This window comes from Rhinolophus sinicus, chromosome 4, assembly GCF_057876585.1.
Source record: "Rhinolophus sinicus isolate RSI-liver-muscle chromosome 4, RSI-T2T, whole genome shotgun sequence".
NCBI classification, from domain to species: Eukaryota; Metazoa; Chordata; class Mammalia; order Chiroptera; family Rhinolophidae; genus Rhinolophus; species Rhinolophus sinicus.
The window spans coordinates 105,850,402-105,870,453 of record NC_142504.1 but is presented as its reverse complement, the minus strand read 5'-3'; the positions used below and the strand labels follow the sequence as shown (position 1 = coordinate 105,870,453).

The 20,052-nt window shown below is 47.4% G+C and overlaps 1 protein-coding gene across 2 annotated transcripts in view; it reads right to left on the bottom strand.

Annotated features, from left to right (window-relative positions):
* Nucleotides 1-20,052, bottom strand: part of LOC109446167 (O-acyltransferase like protein-like) — a 65,276-nt gene that overhangs the window by 15,563 nt on the left and 29,661 nt on the right. For both annotated transcript variants that reach the window (XM_074339881.2, XM_074339882.2), the window contains exons 9-14: nucleotides 14,982-15,147; nucleotides 13,093-13,172; nucleotides 6,741-6,854; nucleotides 5,138-5,270; nucleotides 2,507-2,693; nucleotides 2-144 (exon numbers count right to left, since the gene is read on the bottom strand). In XM_074339881.2, coding sequence (XP_074195982.2) covers nucleotides 2-144; nucleotides 2,507-2,693; nucleotides 5,138-5,270; nucleotides 6,741-6,854; nucleotides 13,093-13,172; nucleotides 14,982-15,147 — 823 coding nt within the window. The remainder of the gene's footprint in view (nucleotide 1; nucleotides 145-2,506; nucleotides 2,694-5,137; nucleotides 5,271-6,740; nucleotides 6,855-13,092; nucleotides 13,173-14,981; nucleotides 15,148-20,052) is intronic.

The window sequence follows — 20,052 nt, the reverse complement described above, 5'->3', positions numbered from 1 at the left end:
CCATGTTGGTGTCAGTGTAGTGAATAAGCGTTTCCTGAAGTCCATTGTAGAGGATGATGAGGGTAGGATGCACCAAGTAGCAAGCATAACTGATGCCGGCCAGGAAAGTCCACATACCGCAGGAAAGCAGCCGGTTTACCAAACCTGGAGGGAACGGTACACATTCACGGAGGCACAAGTTCCCCTCTCTGGGCCTGTGAAGGTACCCTGTCACCACCGCTCCCTCTGGGTTCTGCACCTAAGTCTGCGAACTTCTTGCAAGAAGGTCTTTATTCATTATAATTATTAAGAGAATATACCAAAAAAAAAAAAAAATTAAAGCCAACTTCCCATTGCAGGAGTAAGAAAAAATGAGATGCTAATATTGAGTTTATAGTCAGTTTACTTCCTTAATGTGGTTTTAACCCCTGAGCACCAAACAGTCCACATATAAAACAAGGTGCCAAGTCCTTTCACTCCCCCAGGTTCTGATTCAAGGCGCACCCTCGCCAGCTGCTGGGCCTTGGGCCGAGGCAGTTACCATCGCCAACATACCATTTTCATCTGTTATTGAGCAGCTTGCTTTGATCAACTTCTAGGCCTCTTTCAGGGCAAAGATTCCATAACTTGACATAGTTCTAGAAATGTGCTTTCCCATATAATAGCCACAAGCTTGTGGCCATTTCCTTTAAATTAATTATACTTAAATGCAGTCAGAAGTCCCTCTCTGCATAGGACTTCCTGCTATCTGTAGTGGGTTGAACAGTGGTCTCCCAAAACATACGTCAGCCTGGAGCTTCAGAATGTGGCCTCATTTGGAATAAGGGTTTTTGCAGATGTAATTAAGATGAGATCATTTTGGATTAGGGTGAGCCCTAACTCCAAAGACGGGCATCCTTATAAGTGACACAAAGGGAGACACAGACGCAGAGGAGAGACGAGGAAGGAGGCCACGTGAAGATGGAGGCAGAGACTGGAGTGACGCACCTACGTATGAGCCAAGGAGGGCCAGGGGGTGCCGACAGCCATCGGGAGCTAGGAGACGATGGCACAGATTTCCCCAGAGCTTCCAGAAGGACCCTGTCATCACCTGAATTTTGGATTTTGGATTTTGGATTTCTAGCCTCCAGAACAGTGAGCAAATCAATTTCTGTTGTTTTAAGCCACGAAAGAAAAGGAAACTTCTGCATCTCTTTTGCACAAGCCTTGTCTCACGCACCCGGTGGTGTAGCACTGTTGGCTCAGTGGCTCAAGACAAAAGTTTTGCCACCACCCCAGACTCCTTTGTTTGTCTCGAACCCCACAGAGTGCTGTCAATCTCTCTTAGAAACATATCTCGAAGCTGAGCATTTCTCACCCCCTCTCTGTTAACACCCTCAATGGATCCTACGTGTGCTCCTCCACAGACAGTTACAGTAGCTTCGTAATGGATCTGTTGGTCTCTCTGCTCTCATTCGTGCAACATCCAGATTAATCTTTTTAAATCACAAATCAGATTATGTCACATGGTGTTTAGAATAAAATCCAAATTCTTCCCCACGGCCTCTGAATTCCTGCAGGACCTGTCTGCTGCCGTCCTCTCTGTCCTCCTTCCCATCTCTCTGTCCCCTTGACCCTTGATCCCTGTCTCACTGGTCTTCTTGTTATTTCTCCCACTTGCTCTGCTCATTCCAGTCTGCAGACCTCTGCCTTAGCATCTCCCTCTGCCTGGAATGCTTCTGTACCACATATTTGCAAATGCACCCCTATTCCAGTTACCCTCCAATTCCTGCTTTAGTTTTAGACACTGTGTTTATCTGCATCTGAAATTATAATATAAGTGTATTTACTTTGTATGGCTCTGGATTTATTTCCTATGGCTGCTCTAATAAATTGCAAAAGCACGGTGGCTTAAAACAACAAACATTTATTCTCTCATCAATCTGGGAAGCAGAAGTCCCAAATCAGTGTCATGGCCAAAATCAAGGTGTTGCCAGAGTCATATCCCCTCTGCAGGCTCCAGGGGAGAATCTATTCCTTATTTCTTCCAGCTTCTGGTAGTTTCCAGCATTCCTTGGTTTGCAGCCACATCACTCCGACCAATGCCAGCATTTTCAAATCTCTCTGCTCCTTCTTCATATCCCGTCTCCCGCGTATATGGTCAAATCTCCTTCTGCCCCTCTTATAAGGATACATGAGATTGCATTTAAGGTCCACTTGAATAATCCAAGATAATCTCTCCATCTCAAGATGCTTGACTTAATCACGTCTAGGTTCCAGCGATTAGGACCTTATATCTTTGGGGACCGTTATTCAGCCTAGTGGAGTCTCCCGGTCTCTCCGCTTTCCCAACCCCATTGAATAATCAACTCTCTGAGAAGGCAACTGTCTCACAGAAACGCAGAACATGGGCTTTGGGCTCTGTGCTCGGTCTGTAAGACAAATTGATGTTTTTGAGTCACTCATCAACAAGTCAAAGCCCTCTGTGTGCATTGTTTCCACATGAATTATCTTTAAAGGGACCGTGTGAGCCAAACAGGCATCATACCTCCATAGCCTTCCTGACATGCAAACACGACCCAGCCGACCGCCGCTGCCCACAAGGTCCGGTGGAGGGCCTGGTAGAGAGCAGCGGCAGCTGAGGGGGTGACAGAGGTGTCATCCATTGTGTAGGCCAGAGCGACCACTGCAAACATGATGGACAGGGAGCAAATCCACCCCAGCAGAGCCTGTGCCTACAGGGAAAGGAAAGATGCCATTCATAGTGCGTTTGGACCATTGTGTGTTTACTCCCTGTTACAGCAACTTCCTTTTTATGTGTTATCACTGTCACTTTAGGTATGTATTTGTAAACCTCAATCAGTGCCCAAATTTGACTAAAACGGAAGGTTCAGATTAGTGGTTACAAGTGGTTAGGGTTGGGGCAGTGTAGGGGAGGGCGGGGTGTGTTATTATAAAGGGGTAGAACCAGGGAGATCTTGTGGTGACAGAGAAGTTCTTTGCCTCGACTGTGGTGGTTGTTACACAAATGGACACATGTGACAAAATTGCACAAAACTATACACACACATAAATGAGTGCACATAAAACTGGTGGATCTAAGGTCTATGGAGTGTGCCAATGTCAATTTCTTGGTTGTCAATGGCCATGAGACTTCCTGGGCTACTTTTGCTACTTTGCTGTGAATCTTGAATCGTTTTTCAATGAAAGTGAAAAGAAAAAAGATAATGCACTAACCCACTCCCACCACTACTAATCTCTCATGCTGTCCCTAAGCCAAAGGTTTCTTGATTGGTTCTGCCCCCACCACGAATGTGAGGGCTGTTAGCACACAGCCCCTACCTGGGCCACACACTAATCACTAAATTCTATTCCTGGGCTCAGTTCCATATCTTAGATCTTAGTCACCTTACCTGACCTTTTCAGACTCAGATCTATCTTCTAAGGGTCTCCCCTGCTTCTCTCTTCCAGTTCTCAAGCTGCTATGACGACATCTACATTGAATTGAACTAGCATCTTATCCATCCACTATCTTGTCACTAAGAGAATCTCTTTCTTCCGTGGGTCTCAGGTTCCTGTCCTGAGTTCTGGCTACAGAAAAGGTTTTTCCTCAGGGGCTCTCCACAAGTCCCCTGTTTTAGCTGGGAATCCCCTTTCATCCATTACTTAGAATGCACACTGTATTACCTCATTCCTAGCCCATGGCATATGCCCCAGCTGCCCCCAGCTTGGCCTCTGTGTCCTTCTTTTCTGGCTTCTAAAGGTTTTGACCCATCCTTCTCCATTGTTTCTCCAGCTCAGCTTGACTGTGGTCTAACTCCATGCTCTCTGGTCCTAACCTCGTCCTCAGAGTGGTTCCCGAATGTTCCATCTCCATTTTAGGTTGTCCCCTTTGCTTGCACCCGTTTTCTCCCTGGGCACCCGTGTAACCTGGGCTACCCTGAAGCACCTCTTTAATGGCACTCCACTGTAATTTACAACTGAATTGTGCATTTCAGGGTAATATCATAACTCTGACCTATTGGAGAAGTCACATAGGCCCCTGTATAGCCGTACCTTCCAATTAAGCCCTATCTCCTGTTCCTGCCATGAGTACCACAAGATTTTCCAAGGACCACAGCCTTCGCTGGAATGTCTAGGTGAGGTACCCACAAGACCTAGGCAAACAAAGGTGGGGCCCAGCACAGGGAATTTGGGGCCGGCATTGTACCCTAATCGTGCAAGGGAATTCCTGGTCCTTTTTCCACTGAGAAGCAAATTATCATTCTTTCATTCATTTATTGAATGCCTGCGGAGAATCAGGATTTCAGAACCAAGTGCTGGGGAATCGGAGGTGGGTAACACATGTCCCGCCCACAGGTCTTGTGGTATTTATGGATCAGTGGAAGCCACTAAAAAGGTTTTGCACAGCTCAAGACCAAGGCCAAGGTCGTGTTTAAAACTGCTTGCCCAAGGATGGATTTGAGGTCAACAAGGCTGGAGGCAAGAAAAGTACTGAAGAAGTCCAGACAAGGAATGAGAAGAGCTTCAACAAGGTCAGTTAGAGAGGCTAAGAGAAGATGGCAGGAGAAGCACTCGGCAGGCATGGTGGCTGGTGGGATGGGGCAGAGTGGGCAACCAGCAGGAGGCTTCCAAGATGAACCCAGGTTTCCGGCTTGAGTGACAGTAACATGATTGACTGATGAACCAGAATGACTACTCACAATGGAGCCAGGGAAGGAACTGTGTGCTTAAGGCCCACCCCAGAAGGCACAGTAATAACTGCTCTCCTTATAGACACCTTACATCCTGATTCTCAGATGGAACCATTAAATCCGACCGAGAATCCTGGCCATCAAAACCAAAGAGCATGTGCTATGAAAAGTAAGCTCATTGCCACTGTAATCTCACTGAGTGTGTTTCCCCATATCGGTGGTTTCCCTGCATCTGTACCGAGGTGCTGATGGATGGGACCCCACTGGGGTCCAGGTCTGGTGCTTTCTGAGGGACTCAATGAGGGAAGGAGAGTCAGGCTCTGGCAAGGAGATAAGGTCCCTCGTATTCTCTAGCACCAAGGCATCGCCAGCACATGACAACACAATAAAGTGTTCCTGCCGTGGCTTTGGAAGAGCCTGGCCAGATGGGTCACCCCCGTCACAAACAGATTTGGCCCTGCCAGTGAGGCAGGGGGAAACCTTACCTTGGTTTTGAGAATGTTTGCCTGGTGGTTTTGGTGCATGAAAATGCTCAGAAAGAGGCCCACGAGGAATGGCCCGAACCGGCAGTAGGGCTTAGTGTAGTACTCCAAGAAATACAATGCAGTCGCATTCTCACTAAAAACACAGCAAATAAGACAAAAGGTTATGTTTGGTCTGGTCTCTCAGATGCTCATTGAGGCAATCAGAAAATCCAAAGGAAATTGAGGGTACATTGGTCATTTCCTCAGTAAAGATCCACAAACAGTGACCTCGTGATCCTGCTGTAGGCTGAAATTTGGAATTTCAGCCCCTCCGCCCTAGATCCCAAGGAAATAGGATGGCTGCGTTCATTGTCAATAGTAGTTTCTGGTGGCTGGTATGTCAGGCTGACTCTAAAAATATGGTTCTTAGAAGTGAACCTCTTCTGAAAGAAGTGAATCTCTTCCTGGAAGCTCATACAAAATTCAGTTGCCTGAACCACACCCCTGGAGAGTATGGTTCTTTTGGGCTGAGATGGTACTTTCTGGGAGAATCAGTGGGATTTAAAAGCCCCCCAAGGGGACTCTCATGTGCATCCAGAGTTGAGAACCACTGGGCGAGACAGAAGCGAGCCTCCTCTGACGCAATAACATGAGGGAGGGCCATAACACGATGCCCCCCAGGTCAGAAGGCCTAGGGTGCATTCATTCATTCATTCATTCATTCATTCCACTCACAAATACACGCTGAGCACTTATGGACCAGGCATGGTTCTGGGCTGTTTTTCATTGGGGGGTCAGCAGAGGCTGCTCTGAGGTGATGTTTGCACAGACACCTGTAGGAAGTGAAGGAGCAAGCCCTGCCCACACCTAGATTCTAGAGGGAAAGCATTCTAGTGTGAGGGAGGAGCAAATGCAAAGGCACGAGGAGGGAGCAACCTTGGCGTGTGGAAGTGAGGAAGCCAAGAGTCGGCAGCTAGGAGAGAGGTGGATGAGGTCACACAGGGAGCAATGGATCGCCATTGGAGGAATTGGAGCAGATGACTGACAAGGTCTCATTTTTCATTTGCACTCATTTCTCACTCTGAATGCTGCACTGAGAATAGATTAACAGGTTAATGTGGAAGTTTTTCCTGTATAATTATACACAACGTGTTTTAAAGGAAGAATTGTTATACATACTTCCTTGGGGAGGCAAAATAGCCTCGTGGGTAAGGTCCTGGGTTCAACTGACACCTTTGCCACTTACTAGCCTGGTGACCTTAAAGGAGTAACCCCAACTTCCTCAAGTTTCAAATCTCTCCATCCAACAATAGAGCCTCCCAGCAGCAGTTTGCCACTGGAAGAGAAACACAATACAGCCACGTGGGGGCGCTCCTTTCCTCCGAGAAGCATTTCAGTGGCGAGAAGACACCCCCCTAGTACAAGTTGGAAGGTTCAGAAGTTTCGAAACAAAAGTGCAATCAACTTTCCCATCCAGGCCAAACATTTCCCTCCCAGTTTTTCCACAAGCCTGTGAGCACAGTGCAAACCGCCGGGCATTCCTGCAGCTGCCCTCCCTGGGAGGTCCTGGCCATTGTAAGGGCAGGCGAGGGACAGAGCCCGGCCGCCTGGGAACCGCAGTTACCTTGCTTCTGACGGATCTGGCACCGGGAGGCCATGAGCCACTGTGAGCAGAGCAGTGGCAGTGAACGTCGCCAAGAACAGCATAGCCCCGAGGAGGACGAGGACATGTTTACTTCTGCAAAGAAGAGAGGACATTGACGGGAGTGCCCTTCAGTTTCCTTCACTGCAAAATTTATGGACGCGAAAGACTTGAAACCTTGGCAATCAGCTGTGCACCCTGCTAGGCTTGCCTTTGAGAGAGGCTGATATGGGGGTAGCTGTGGCTGAGTGGAGTGAGAGCTGGGCTGGAACTGGAGAACCTGAGTTAGTCTTTAGACTTGACCTTGGGCAGGACCTTGAACTTGAGTTTCCTGTCTAGAAAGGAATAGTAAAGGCATCCTTACCTTCCTCCCCCCGAGGTTCTCTGTGGCTCAAAATGAGACCATGCTTGGGAATATCTCTTGTCACCTATGAAGCATCATACGGACATAGGGACATAGTGGTGGTTGATTTGGGAAAGAAATGCACTATGCGAGGCAGGATGGGACACTGAGTGCACAGGTACCCACTCCAGGCACAAAGGCAGGGAATCTGGGGATTTCTGCCACCCCCCCACCGGGATGCAGGGTCTGAGACAAATACCTGGGTGCACGTAGTTCGTGTGAAGGTAGAATGAGGGATGAGGTAGTGAAACAGGGAAGCAGGGAAAGTCAATGCAAGGATGAGTTATCCAAGTGGCTAACACTCAATTCTTCCAGAATGTTCTGCAGAGTCCTATGAAATGCACCTGAAAACTGCCCTGGGGGATGAAAGAGGGAAGCATTTTCCTACTGTCTTCTATCCCCCGTGGGTCAAGGGTGACCCCACACAAATTAATTCCTCCATACTTTGGGATTGTGCATGTGTAAGTTCCTGAAGGAGTCCCAGCTATAGTATGTAGGAGGTGCTGGGGCAGGAAATGAGATTTAGGGACACAGGCTCAGAGTGAAGCACTGTCTGGTTGTACCTACTCAGAATTGTGGGGCTTGGGACCAAGAGGATCTGCAGTGATATAGGAGAAATGTCAAACACACGTGCACAACTCCGCCTGGATGATGCTTTTGCTAATCCTATTCCACTTGAAGTTGCCAAGGTTCTTCATGAAGAAGGGATGAGATACCATTCAGTTATCACCATAGTGATACAGGGAGCAAATGATTTTCATCCAGAGTGCCAATTCTAGGTTAGTGTTACTGGGTGGAACAGAGGAGTCTTAGCTCAATAGTGCTGTGATTGATTAGGAATGTCTGCCGTGAGTACGGGCGGGGGTGGTATGGTAACAGTGCTGTCTATTTACTGTGACTTTTGCCAGCCCCTCTGGCTCTGTCCTTGAATTACTGACATTTTGTGATTGTGTCCTCTGAAGGAAACAAGCCTACCTTTTATCCCTCCCTCCATGTAAAAGCTAAATGTAGTTGCAGAGTCACAAGTCTGGATAGTACTGGCTTTTAGCTGAAGGATTGGAATCTGCCTTCTATTACAGCCTCTGGGAAAGATGCTGACATTGGAGTCAGGTCTCCTCAGTCACAAGGACATTCAAGTCGGTTCCTGCCAGGTGTCAACTGGGGAGGTACTAAGAACTGATTGTCCTAGGTGAGTGGTAAACCATCCAGTCAAGCCATCTAAGAAAAACTCACATTCACCCAAATAAATATTTGTTTAACTCCCTGGGGAACTTGAGCCCAATGCAGGGCACCTGTCTTAGGAGTCAGACAAGTCTCCCCTAGCTAACTCAACTAATAAAGCTGCCTGAGACTGTTATGGGCTGCATTGTGCCTCCCCAAATTCTAGCCTCTAGCACCTCAGAATATGACTTAGTTTGGAGGTAGGTTCTTTAAAGAGCTAAGTAAGGTGAAATGAGGTCATACGGATGGGCCCTAATCCAATGTGACCAGTGCCCTTCCAAGAGGAAGAGATTAGGACACAGCCACGTACAGAGGGCAGACCATGTGAAGACACAAGGAGAAGACAGCCATCTATAAGCCAAGGAGAAAAGCCTCCAAAGAAACCAACGCTGCCAACACCTTGATCTCTCACTTGTAACTTCCAGAACTGTGAGAAAATAAATTCCTATTGTTTCAGCTACCCAATCTGTAGTACTTTGTCATGGCAGCCGAGCAAACTGATACACAGAGGTACCAAAACAACCAGACAGACAGATAGCGACACATACCCCACCTTCCCTCCTGTTAGTCCTTTGTCCTCCTGAGCCCGAGTCGCTGAGCAGGACCTTTGGCCACAGCACCCATGGCCTGGTGCTAAGGTGTTCCCTCGGCCAATTCAGATCAGCGGTTGTATCTTCTGGCTCTTGGAGGAAACTGCCCCCAGGATAATGAGGTTGAGAAAGGCCCAGAACTTCAAGCACTGATCACCAACCCCATTCTCTCACTAGTGTTGGTCCCTCAGAAAGGCCCATTTGGGGGCCACCATCCAAGAGGAGGAAGGAAGAGCAGAGTATCTCCCTCTGGTCTGAGAAGATTCTGGGCTGCCTCAAAGGCCTCTGTCTGCCCCCCATCATCCTTGCCAGGATTTCTCTTGCTTTCCCTTCACTAACTACTCGGACCAGCAGTCAGAGCATCCTACTGCAAATGCCACCTCTGAGGAAGCGTGCAGAGACTTGCTCTTTCTCCTCTTTGCAGGGCGGCCGAGCCCGCTGATGTTTTGCGCCTGCCCCTGCAGGCACTTGCGGCAGTCTCCAGAGTCCTCCGAGGGGCTGTAGCCCATGACAGACTGTGACAGCCCCAGAGAACTGGCCAGCCCTGGCTCTGCTGGGCCCAGCTGCTCCCCATCCCATGAGGGAGCTTTTAGGGTTTGACTTTCTTGCTAGAGGGAGAGTCCACTCAAGTAGAGAGCCCTGGTGGGCCTGAGTATGTCTCAGCACCGGCTCAGGGAGCTCCTCCCCTGGCAGCAGGGGACCCAGTGACCAGGAACGCTCCAGGTGATCAGTCGACCCCTCTCAGGGGCCTGGGTGGGGACCGTGTTCACCACCCCTCCCACAGGCACCTTATGTACTCCTGGCCTTCCTGGCCTGATTCTGTGTTGGGGTGAAGGGAGGAGATGGCACTCATTTCTGATTGCCTCTGCTCTCAGTGGCCTCATCCTGGGGAGATGCGGGTATAAATAAAGTAGACATGGAGTGGTGGGTCGTTCTAGAAAACGATGTTCAGAGTTTTTTGTTGTTTTTTTACCTTTAGTCCCATAATAAATAGCAACGTGACCATCAGATCTTATTTTCATAGTGGATCTCATATGCTTTTATCAGTTCTATTATGCTATCAAAAATTGCCTCCCCCTGCACCCCTAGAAAATAAGACATGAGATTAGGATGCTTTGGTTGGGGGAATGGGTAGTGGAGAACCTGGGCCTCACCTCTCCCTCCCTCTGTAATACACATATAGGGACAGACACCCAACCCTCCAGGGACTGGGTACTTGCTCCTGGTCTCCTTATCTACCCACCTCCTTCAGAGCAGAAGGGACTGAGAAGTGGTGAAGCCGGAAATGTGTGAGAAGGGGTCAGGCTGAGCCAAAGAAGAACGCAAAACCTCCAATCCAGGAAGCCTTCATTAAAGTCTGTCCCACACCAACATCTACCACAAAGGGTGGTGAGAGAGGAAACCGAGGAAGGGGAGTGGCTATACAGATGAGGGAACCCGCTGTGGAATAGGAATGGTACAGAGAAGACAGTGAGATGGCCAATGCTGAACAGGTCCAACTGAGCAGACACTCAGCAGTTTCGCCAGCCAACCTCCTCCCAGTACCTGCAGAGACTGGGAAAGGCGAGGGACGGCCACTGCTTAGGGATGGTAGCTGCAGACAATGGCTGTGGGGACAGAGCCAGGAGTGCAGTTTCCAGGCTCTCGGCCTCACATAGAAAGGTGCTGGCTCAGGTAGTAAATGGCCATCAACTGTGATTGGATGGCCGTCAGCTGTAACCAGTGAGCCATTGGCCACTAATATAACTGCTGTGGCTACACTAGTAGAAAATGGGGGCTAGCAAGAAGATGGTGGCTGAGCTAGCAAGAGCGGATTGCAGTAGGCACGGCGGATTGCAGCTAGCAAGTGAGGTTGGTTGGCAGACAAGTGGACGGCAGGTTGCGGATAGTGTGGCTCCTGCTTCCTGTGTCTCCAACCCAGCCGCCAGCAAGACTAGAGTGGTAGGACTCGGTGGGTGTTCCTTTTTGGCCTCACCGTATCCTGCATTCTTATGTGGGGAGCGGGAGTAGAGACCCCACAGGCCGCCTCGCATGACAAATGGCGCAGCGAGCGGGTCCCCCGCACAACAACGACAATTACATGGAATCTCAAAGCACAGGTGACTGAGATCACATGTGGGTGCACATCACAAACAAGCAAGCACTGAGCTGGTTCCCATACGTACGACCTCACTTTGTCCTCCAACCCTGATGTGAAGTGTTTTCACCTCCATTTCATGGATATGAAAAATGACAGTAAGAGTCCAGTGACTTACCCTGGGTCCCCCAGTTCGTCATTTACCTGTCATTATTTGAACCCGCGTCTTCTGACTCAAACTCACTATACCAGCAAATCACCTCATAGTGGTTAGCTATGGAACAATTTTTTTAATGGCCAGCTGAAAAATCTTTTACATTTCAGTTAGAAGGCTTTGTGTGTTTAAGATACGGATGTAAAGAAGCAGATTTGCCTCTTTGAACACTAAAGAAGTGTTCAATTCTTAAATTAAATTAAAATGAGGATGCATTTTCCTTGCCCAGGAGCTTGAATGTTTGCATGTGGCCTGAATGGGAGCCATCACAGGGCAGCCTGAGATTTAAATGTGTGCCTTATACAGGGCATAAAATGTAACCACGAAACAGAGCTGGTCAACACATATTTGTAACACAGCTCTGCCCCCTAATAATCAAACACAAGTTGGATGTGAAACATGAGTGTTTCTTTTTATGTACCAAAATAACAAAGTTTATATTTTGTTTTGTTTTACCATTAATATTCCATATTGGCAACGGTGTAATTAGATGGCCAGAGAGCTGAGTATTGATAGATACAACATTTAAAGGAAGTAATTTGTTATTATGCTTCAAGATCCCAAAAGACATTTATGCCCTTTGACCCAGTGGTTCTTCTTAAGGGTATTTCTAAAGAACCATTGGGGTTGGAGATACATGGTTACCATGAAAATGTTTATCAGACTATTATTTATAAAGGCACAAAATTGGAAATAATCCAAGTATTTAACACAGGGGAAGGTGCAAGTAAACTATAGTTCATTCATGGAATAGAATGTTATGCAGATATTAAAATTGTTTACTTTAAAAATAAAGTAATATAGGGAAATACTTATTCTTTAAAACTATTAAAAAAAAGATACTAAGTGTATTTTGCAGAATCCTTTCACATATAAAAAACTACGCAGAAAAAAGATCAGAAGGATACACACCAAAATATTGACAAGAAATTCGCCTCTCCTGGAGGGAGGAAATGGGTCTAGGGTGACTGTGCTCCCCTCTGTTCATCCCAATGTTTTTTTCCCAGTGTTTTTAAATTGAACACATATGTTAACGAATGAGAAGAATAAATCTTTTAAAATATGGCATGGATAATCCACAAACTATAAGTCTCTCCATGAATTATTGAGGCCTTTGAGCTTCTCTAAAACTAACAAAAATTCAGGTGATAAATGTCCAATGGGGAACAGCAGGTATGCTGATGTGTGACTTGGGACACTGTAAATTACTTCACTGTTCCCAGAGAGCAATCTCACGATACGTATGTGACAAGCACCACAAAATTGTTCCTGCCCTTTGACCCAGTAACTCCACTCGCGTATGTGTTCCCAAGGAAATAACTAAGAGAAAAAGTAGTGTATTCAAAGACATTCACTGTAGTGCCATTTATAATCTTGAAAAATTGGAAACAATCTAGATGCCCAACCATAAAAATAGTATATAAATCCTACACCTGGCAAGTGTGCTGGTCCTGTCAATATGTGGAAATGTTTATGAGAACAGTTAAACGGAAAAAGCTGAGCACGAGATGTTACATACGCACTGATTACAACTCTATAACAACAACGACTGATGTGTATGAGACAAAGATGAGAGGAGAACGTGGCAGAAGGTAAACAGTGGAGGAATCCACGTTCCAAACTCTTCTGAAAACTTCATATCCTAAAATGTAAGGGCTGCTCTGCCCAGAACTGGAACACTCTCTCCCATCCAGGTACGACCCAGTCCCAGCCCTGCTTAGCTTCTGAGATCTGGCATGTTTAGGGTTGGACAGCCACACACAGGAGCACCCTCTAAGGAGCTTGAGAGACAGGCCACGTGGGGAGAAAACTTGCCCAATGAGACTCACTTTCCATGGACCAAGAGGATCGCTGGTGTCGTGAGATGGAACTGAAAGTCATTAGCAAGGTACCACGTCCAGCCGTTGCACTGAAAAGAGAGGAAAAGTTACTTCTCTCCATCGTGTCCCATCTCTGCCTCACACGGTCTTCCCTTCCTGGACCAGAGAAGGAATTCAGGAGGCGGGGGGATTTCCATGGGAGAGCAAGGAATTTTGAGTTACAGCTATTTCATAGCCTTCACTTCATCTATTATATTCTTAAAATCCTTTAACAAGCCTGGAGGGTAGGTTCCATTTTACAAAATGGAAATTCAGACAAGTTTTTTCTCTTGTTTTAAAAAATAATAATAATAGCTAATCTCCTAGGACAGTTGTGGGAGATAAACTCTATCTTGTTACACGAATGTAAGGAACAATTGTCATTACGGTGTGGCTGGGGTCAGAAGGGTCACTGCTCTCTCTTCCTTACCTTGCCCGCCCTCCCCACCCCCACTCTTGGTGGAGAGAGGGTTTCCATTTAGAACAGAGGCCTGGCTCCAGACCAGTTATGTGGGAAATCCAGAGTTCCCACGCATGATTGACATGAGATCGTCTGGTCAAAGCCACATCATCGTTCAACAGGCTGTCCATGTTTGTGTGAAATGAGGCAGTTACCTGTATTACCTCTTCAATGTGAGGAAATTCCTGGGGGGCAATTCTTTTTTTTTTTAATTAAGGTTGATTGGGGTGACAATTGTTAGTAAAGTTACATAGGTTTCAGGTGCACAATTCTGTAATTCATCATCTATATACCACATTGTGTGTTCACCACCCAGAGTCAGTTCTCTTTCCATCACCATATAGTTGATCTCCTGGGGGCAATTCTGTCCAGTGCTTCAGTGATAAAAGTCACCTCCCCTTCCATCCAAGCGAGACCAGATTTATCCAACAGAAGTGACAGCTTTTCTTGTCCCAGTTAGAGACAAGTTCCATGGAGGGGAAATTGGCAAGTGCCCACGGCTTGACGGCCTTCACACCTCTGCTTCCGAGGATTTCAGGGGTGCTTTACCTCAGAGAGGCGACTGGATCATGTCCTTGCCACTGGTTCCCACACAGGGTCCAAGCCAGTACATCTGGGCCAACAGCCCAGACTATCCCTGTGGGCCCTGGCACAGACGTGGGCCCACCTGGAGGCAGTTATACGGTGACATGGTGACATACGCCCTGTCGAAGCTGCTGGCACTTGGGAAGAAGGGAAGGCGGCCGTCTAGTTAGTAAGTGGTTATGTGCGGCAATTAGCCACACTTTAGTGATTCTCTTTACAGCTGTACTTCAAAGCATATGCGAAATCAGGGACATGATTTAATTACAGCTATTTCACTTTCATTTGCTTTGCTCCAAGTTCATTGTGAGGAAATCGGGGCTTTAGGGAAGCCACGACCAATATATACATATGTGTTGCTCTGTCAGATCTGGCTCGCAATTGAAACAGAATTCATTATGGTGAGCGTGTGGTGCAATATTCCATCCCATTACAGGCTCTCTGTGTGGAGGTGAAGAAGTGTCTCTTCCCTGTGGGGTGACATGGACTGGGGCGGGAACCGTGATGGAGCAGGTCAGCTGCCTCCAGGACACTCACGTAGGTGGTTGGCCCTTCCATGCCCACTACCTGCTTCCTCCCTCTGCTTTTCACAGTTACTGTCTCTGCCAAGACTGGTGCAGTATCCGCTGCCCTGTCACAAGAGGCTAGTCTCCCTGCCCACAGCCCACCTTCCTGCAGCAGCACCATCACTCCAGAGCATATGCCAGAAGAAAGGGGACCAGACTTGGATTCACCCTTGAAAAGTTCACCGAACTGTGTGAAGTGAGATACCACCTTCGGGTGACTCACTTTTCACAGCCAACAACTTGGGACTCACCGAATTCTGGACCGACAGGAAGTTATTGAGCAGCAGCAAATTCGTCCACCACGCTTGCCGGCAATTGTCCAGGTGGAACTTGGGCACTTCCCAGACGGGTCCCCAGGGAGCGAGGGAGAACAATGCAACCAACAAGCACACAGAATACATGTGAAGAGGCTGCAACCTGGCAGGAAAGAGCCAGGGGGAGGAAGGTGACTCCACAGGGGTTCCATTCAGTCCCGCAGGTGGGCACATAGAAATGGGGTAAAATGCTCCACAACAGATGGGGTTGGCGATTACCTCCCACCCACACCTCAAACATTCGTGGGTCAAAATCTTTTCTCAAGCACCTGTCATGTGCTGGCTCAGGTGCTGCGATGGAAAAATACTGTACTCCCCTGAGCAAGTCATACAGGTTGGTCACTGCGCTGGGCGATTTGGGGGTTATTTCTAAACCTCAGAATACTCCTGTCAGGCAACTATTACCTCTGTTTTACTGATGAGAAAATTCTAGCTCACAGAAATTTGGGTGAGTTGCCCAAGGTGGCCCAACCATCCAGCAGTACTGAGACCTGACTCTAGGTCACCTCCCTGGATGGAAACATCTTTCTCCTGCCACCTATTTCTCTCTCCCTTTCTTGCTTTATTCTTTCCTTCCTTCCCTCACACCCGACCTCCTTCCAGGCAGGATTGGAAGCAGCCACAAAGACGATGGGTAAGGCACAAGATGTCTAGACCAGCGCTATTCAGTAGAAATATAATTCGAGCCACATCTGCCACCTAGTTTTCTAGTAGCCACATTTTTAAAAGTCAAAAGAAACAGATGTAATTCATTTTAATATACTTCAGCCCAATAAATCCATAATGTGATCACTTTAACAGGAAACCAATATAAAAAATTATTGAGCTACTTTACATACGTTTTTCTCTTACTAAGTGTTTAAGAACCTGGTGTGTGTGTTATACTTGCAGCACATCTAATGGGCCCCATGTCTGGTGGCTGCGTACCGGACAGCCGGGTCTAGAGTTTTAACGTGAGGTTGTGGCAGGGAGGTGCCCGGATCTGGGTGGGCTGCATTTAAAAATTCAGGGTAGTGCCACTTGGGCAGAGCACGTGGCCCAGCAGCACCCCCATCATCTTTGTGGGAGTCAGGGCCTGAGGTGAGGTGTAACAGATGGGAAGGGAGGGACCGCTGGAGCCCCTCCCCCCAGCAAGTTATGGGTCTGCACTCAGCCTCTGATCTGCACTCAGCACACAGACCTGCTGGCTTCCTGTCCTTCCCACAATAACATCCTTCAAAGGGAGTGTCCCGCGGGCAGGAGGGAGGGAGGCATTCGGGGATCAGGGCTGGATTTGCTGATCACAGTCAGAGCAAAAGGGTGCCCGACTGGGCCAGGGTGCAACATCCCAGATGAGCTCAGGCAACAGTCACGGAGCCCTCCCTGGGTGCTGGGTCCTGTCCGATTAGCCATCTGACCACAGTGCCCTGCAGCTGCTCACACAGGACCCCCCCTTCCCACCATCTGTCTCTTCCCCTCCCTGGGGAGAGTAAGTCAGTCCCCTTCTCCCCTCAGAAGCAGAGCTCAAGTCAGATGTCCTCAGGAGGGGGCATGCTATATCCACACCCCTCCCCAGGGTGCTGGTTAGAATGCAGCTGTGGGGGTGGGGCAGAGGCTTCTGGGTGGACCACGCCTCGCGGGGTGAGGCTGTGGGGGAAAAACTAGAACCGTGAGTTCTGGTTTTGTCTAAATTTTTTACACTGAGAAAATCATACCTCTTCTCTCTTTCCTCTTCTATGAAAAGAGGAGATGATGACTTCTTAGATTCTTTTAAAGAGGAGCAGGCTTTCTGCCTCCTAAGATTTTTTTGAGAATTAAATGGGCTCAATATGAAAACAGTTTGAAACATTGAAAGCATCGTATAAATGTACACATGCTTCATTTTTGTCCGCGCTCCCAGAAGATTTAAAGTCAAAGTGAGTTTTCAAAGACTAAAATGTACAACATCAGCCATTGTTGTAGAGGTTTGAAAAGCAGGCGTTCTCATACCTGGTGGCTGGGAAGGTAAATCTGAAGATGTCCATCAAATTGTTAGATGCACCAACCATCAATTGCACTCGTAGGAATTTATCCTGCAAGCATGCTCATACATTTGCACAAATATGTACATACATTGTATCGTTGTTTAAAATAGCAAAAAAACAAAACATGGAAATTATCTCCATGCCCATTACTGGGACAGGTTAAATACTTGATGGCCCACCCCACAAGGCCATCCCAGGCACCCTTTAAAATCAGTGAGGCGGGTCCTTGCATGCAAATAGAGAAATATGCCAATGCTAAGTCATTAAGTGAAAAAAGCTGTGTGCTAATTAGTGTATATAGTATAGCATATAGTATAGTCCTATTCATGGGAAAGAAAAACATAGTGCATATAAATATATGGAAAGTCTCTGCAAGAATTCATAAGTAACTGTTAACAAAGGTGCACTGTGGGGAGTGAGACTGGAAGGGGGTCCCTTCATTTTAGTACATAATCGTCTGTTATACTTAGACAGTTTTATCAACAACCTATTTTTTAAAAAACAACGTTTAAAAATGTGGCTCCTAGTTGGAATAATCACACAGCTGTGATTATTCCCATGAGATAATGTCTCGTTTCCAATGAGATAATATTGTACCCACACACCCCTAGAAGCTGGGTTTTTGCATTTTCTTATAACTTGCAATAGCTCCCAATTGGTCTCCTGTCTCCTGTCCTGCAGCCAGAGTGAGTCTTGTGAAATATAAATCTGACCATGCAACTGCCCTACTGGAACCGTCCAAAGGCTTCTCCGCTCAGAGTAAAATGGAAAGACCTTCAGGCAGCCCACAGACCCTACAGGGCCTGGGCCATCCTCCCACCCCACCCCACCCCACCACTCTGACCTCATCTCTCTGTTCTCCACTCCAGCACCTTTGGTCTCTGCCGTTCTTCAAATACACCAACCATGCTCCGCCCTCAGGACCATTGCATTTGGTTCCCCCCTGAATGGACCCTTCTTCCCTCACAGCATTTTCTTTGCTTAGAACATTCCTTCCCCTCCTTCCAGGTTCTGGACTAATGTCACCACCCCTGATTACCCTTCCAGAAGAAGACCCCATCTTGCTTCCTTCTCCAAATTCTCACTTGGTGACCCTGATCATCACTGACCTATTATAAATGTATGTGCATATTGCAACTGGATGGTGCATGTTTATTTGTTTATTTGTTTATTGTCTAGCTCTCTTCACTAGAATGTAATCCCCATGCCAGAAGGCACTTGCATGGTTTATTCACTGCTGAGTCCTCAGGGCTTACTGCAGTGCCTGGCACATAGTGGGCCCTCGATAAAAACAGAAAGAGGGTGTGAACAAATGATTTTACTGTCACTCCTCTTGGAGGCAAGTTGCCAAGTAACAAATCATAACTGAGTAATAACTGAGTTTTGCCGGCATGGATGAGAAGAATTAAATGGCCAAGAGCATGGCTGCTTTTTCACTGGGTTCACCTTAAAGGGGGGGGTTCATACTGCGGGTTGGTGACATTTCCCTCCATTTTTCAACAGTTTTGTCTCCTGTTGGACTCACTCTCTTCCTGGTCCCATCTGGCACTCTTCCAGAGCTCCCTATCTCGAGAACGCCACCTCCATCTGCCATGTTGCTCGGGCCAGAAAATTCAAGTGTCCTTGACTTGTCCTCTTTCCATTCCCACTGCCAATCACCTGCCCGAACCCTGCTCTCCTGCCCAGACACCGCAGGAATGTATGCCCTGGAGTCCTTGCCTCCATCTTCCCCATAAGTCCTCACCACCCCCTCGCCCCCGTGCTCTCTCGGCCCCACCACGGCTTTATCTGCCTGGTGAAACACTTCCTGTACCTCAGTCCCCAGCTCCAGGACTTTTCCTCTGAAGCAAATATCCCAGAAAGAATCCACCATGTCACTGGATCCCACCCCCAACCCCTAACTAAGCCATCTTAGCCTTTATCACTATGAACCCTTGGCCTGAATGCCAGTTCCTCTCCTCTACAAGAACCCAGGGCACCACAGGCTACTTAACCCAGTGCCTCGTACCAAAATATATGGACAGAAGAAGCGTTCTGTCCTTCCCAGAACAAGGGCTAGATTTAACAGAGCTTGGAAGACACCACATGGCCCTGATGAAAACACGTCAGTAAAGGTCTATTCCTTAGCTTGTATTCATTCTTAACCTATTTACAGGAAAATTGTAAAAAGATGAAACAACTATTGTAATAACAATAGCTTACACTTATGGAAGGCTTATTATGTTCATGCGCTTTTCTAAGTTCTTCACATATATTATCTCATTTAATCCTCATGAGTCTAATTAAGTGATACCGTGATTATCCCCATATTGGAGAGGAGAAAACTCAGGCACAGAAAGGCTGAGGCGCTTGCTCAAAGTGGCATAGCTGGGAAGTGACTGAGCCAGAATGCAAGTCCAGCAGACAAACCGCAGGGCCAGATCATACCCGCTCCATTGTATTAGCCCCAAAGGCTGTCCCAACGCTCCCCTTCCTGTTTTATAACAGTATATAGTGCAACAAGGGGGCATGGGCCACGAGTGGTGAGAGATGGGCTCGAGCTGGGCAACGAAACGGGATTTAGCAAATATATAAGGGGAGGGATTGGGTCACATGAGTTGAACGTCTTTTTCTTCCTAAACTTCAACGGTCTTATTTTATGCCTGCCCTTCTGCTCTCCCACTGATTCCACATTCTGTCCCAATATTGTCGTCCTTCTGCTCCAACGGCCGACACATTTGTAAAGATCATCACCCTGCTTCCCTCTCAGCAGAACGACCTCTGTGCCAAGCGTCCAGCAGCCCCTCTCCTGGTTGTATCTTATTTTATTTTTATCATTACCATTCGTACTCTTATCACTCCCATTACTAACAATTTACAGGAGCCATACCAATTCTCCTGTTGAATATATTCCATGAAAATTGACCGTGTTTATTCAAATCTGCTGCCCGTCAGCCTAGGAATAAGGATGTTTTTGCTGGTTTAATGTTGTTCAAATTCTATTAGGACAAATACCATGAAAACTG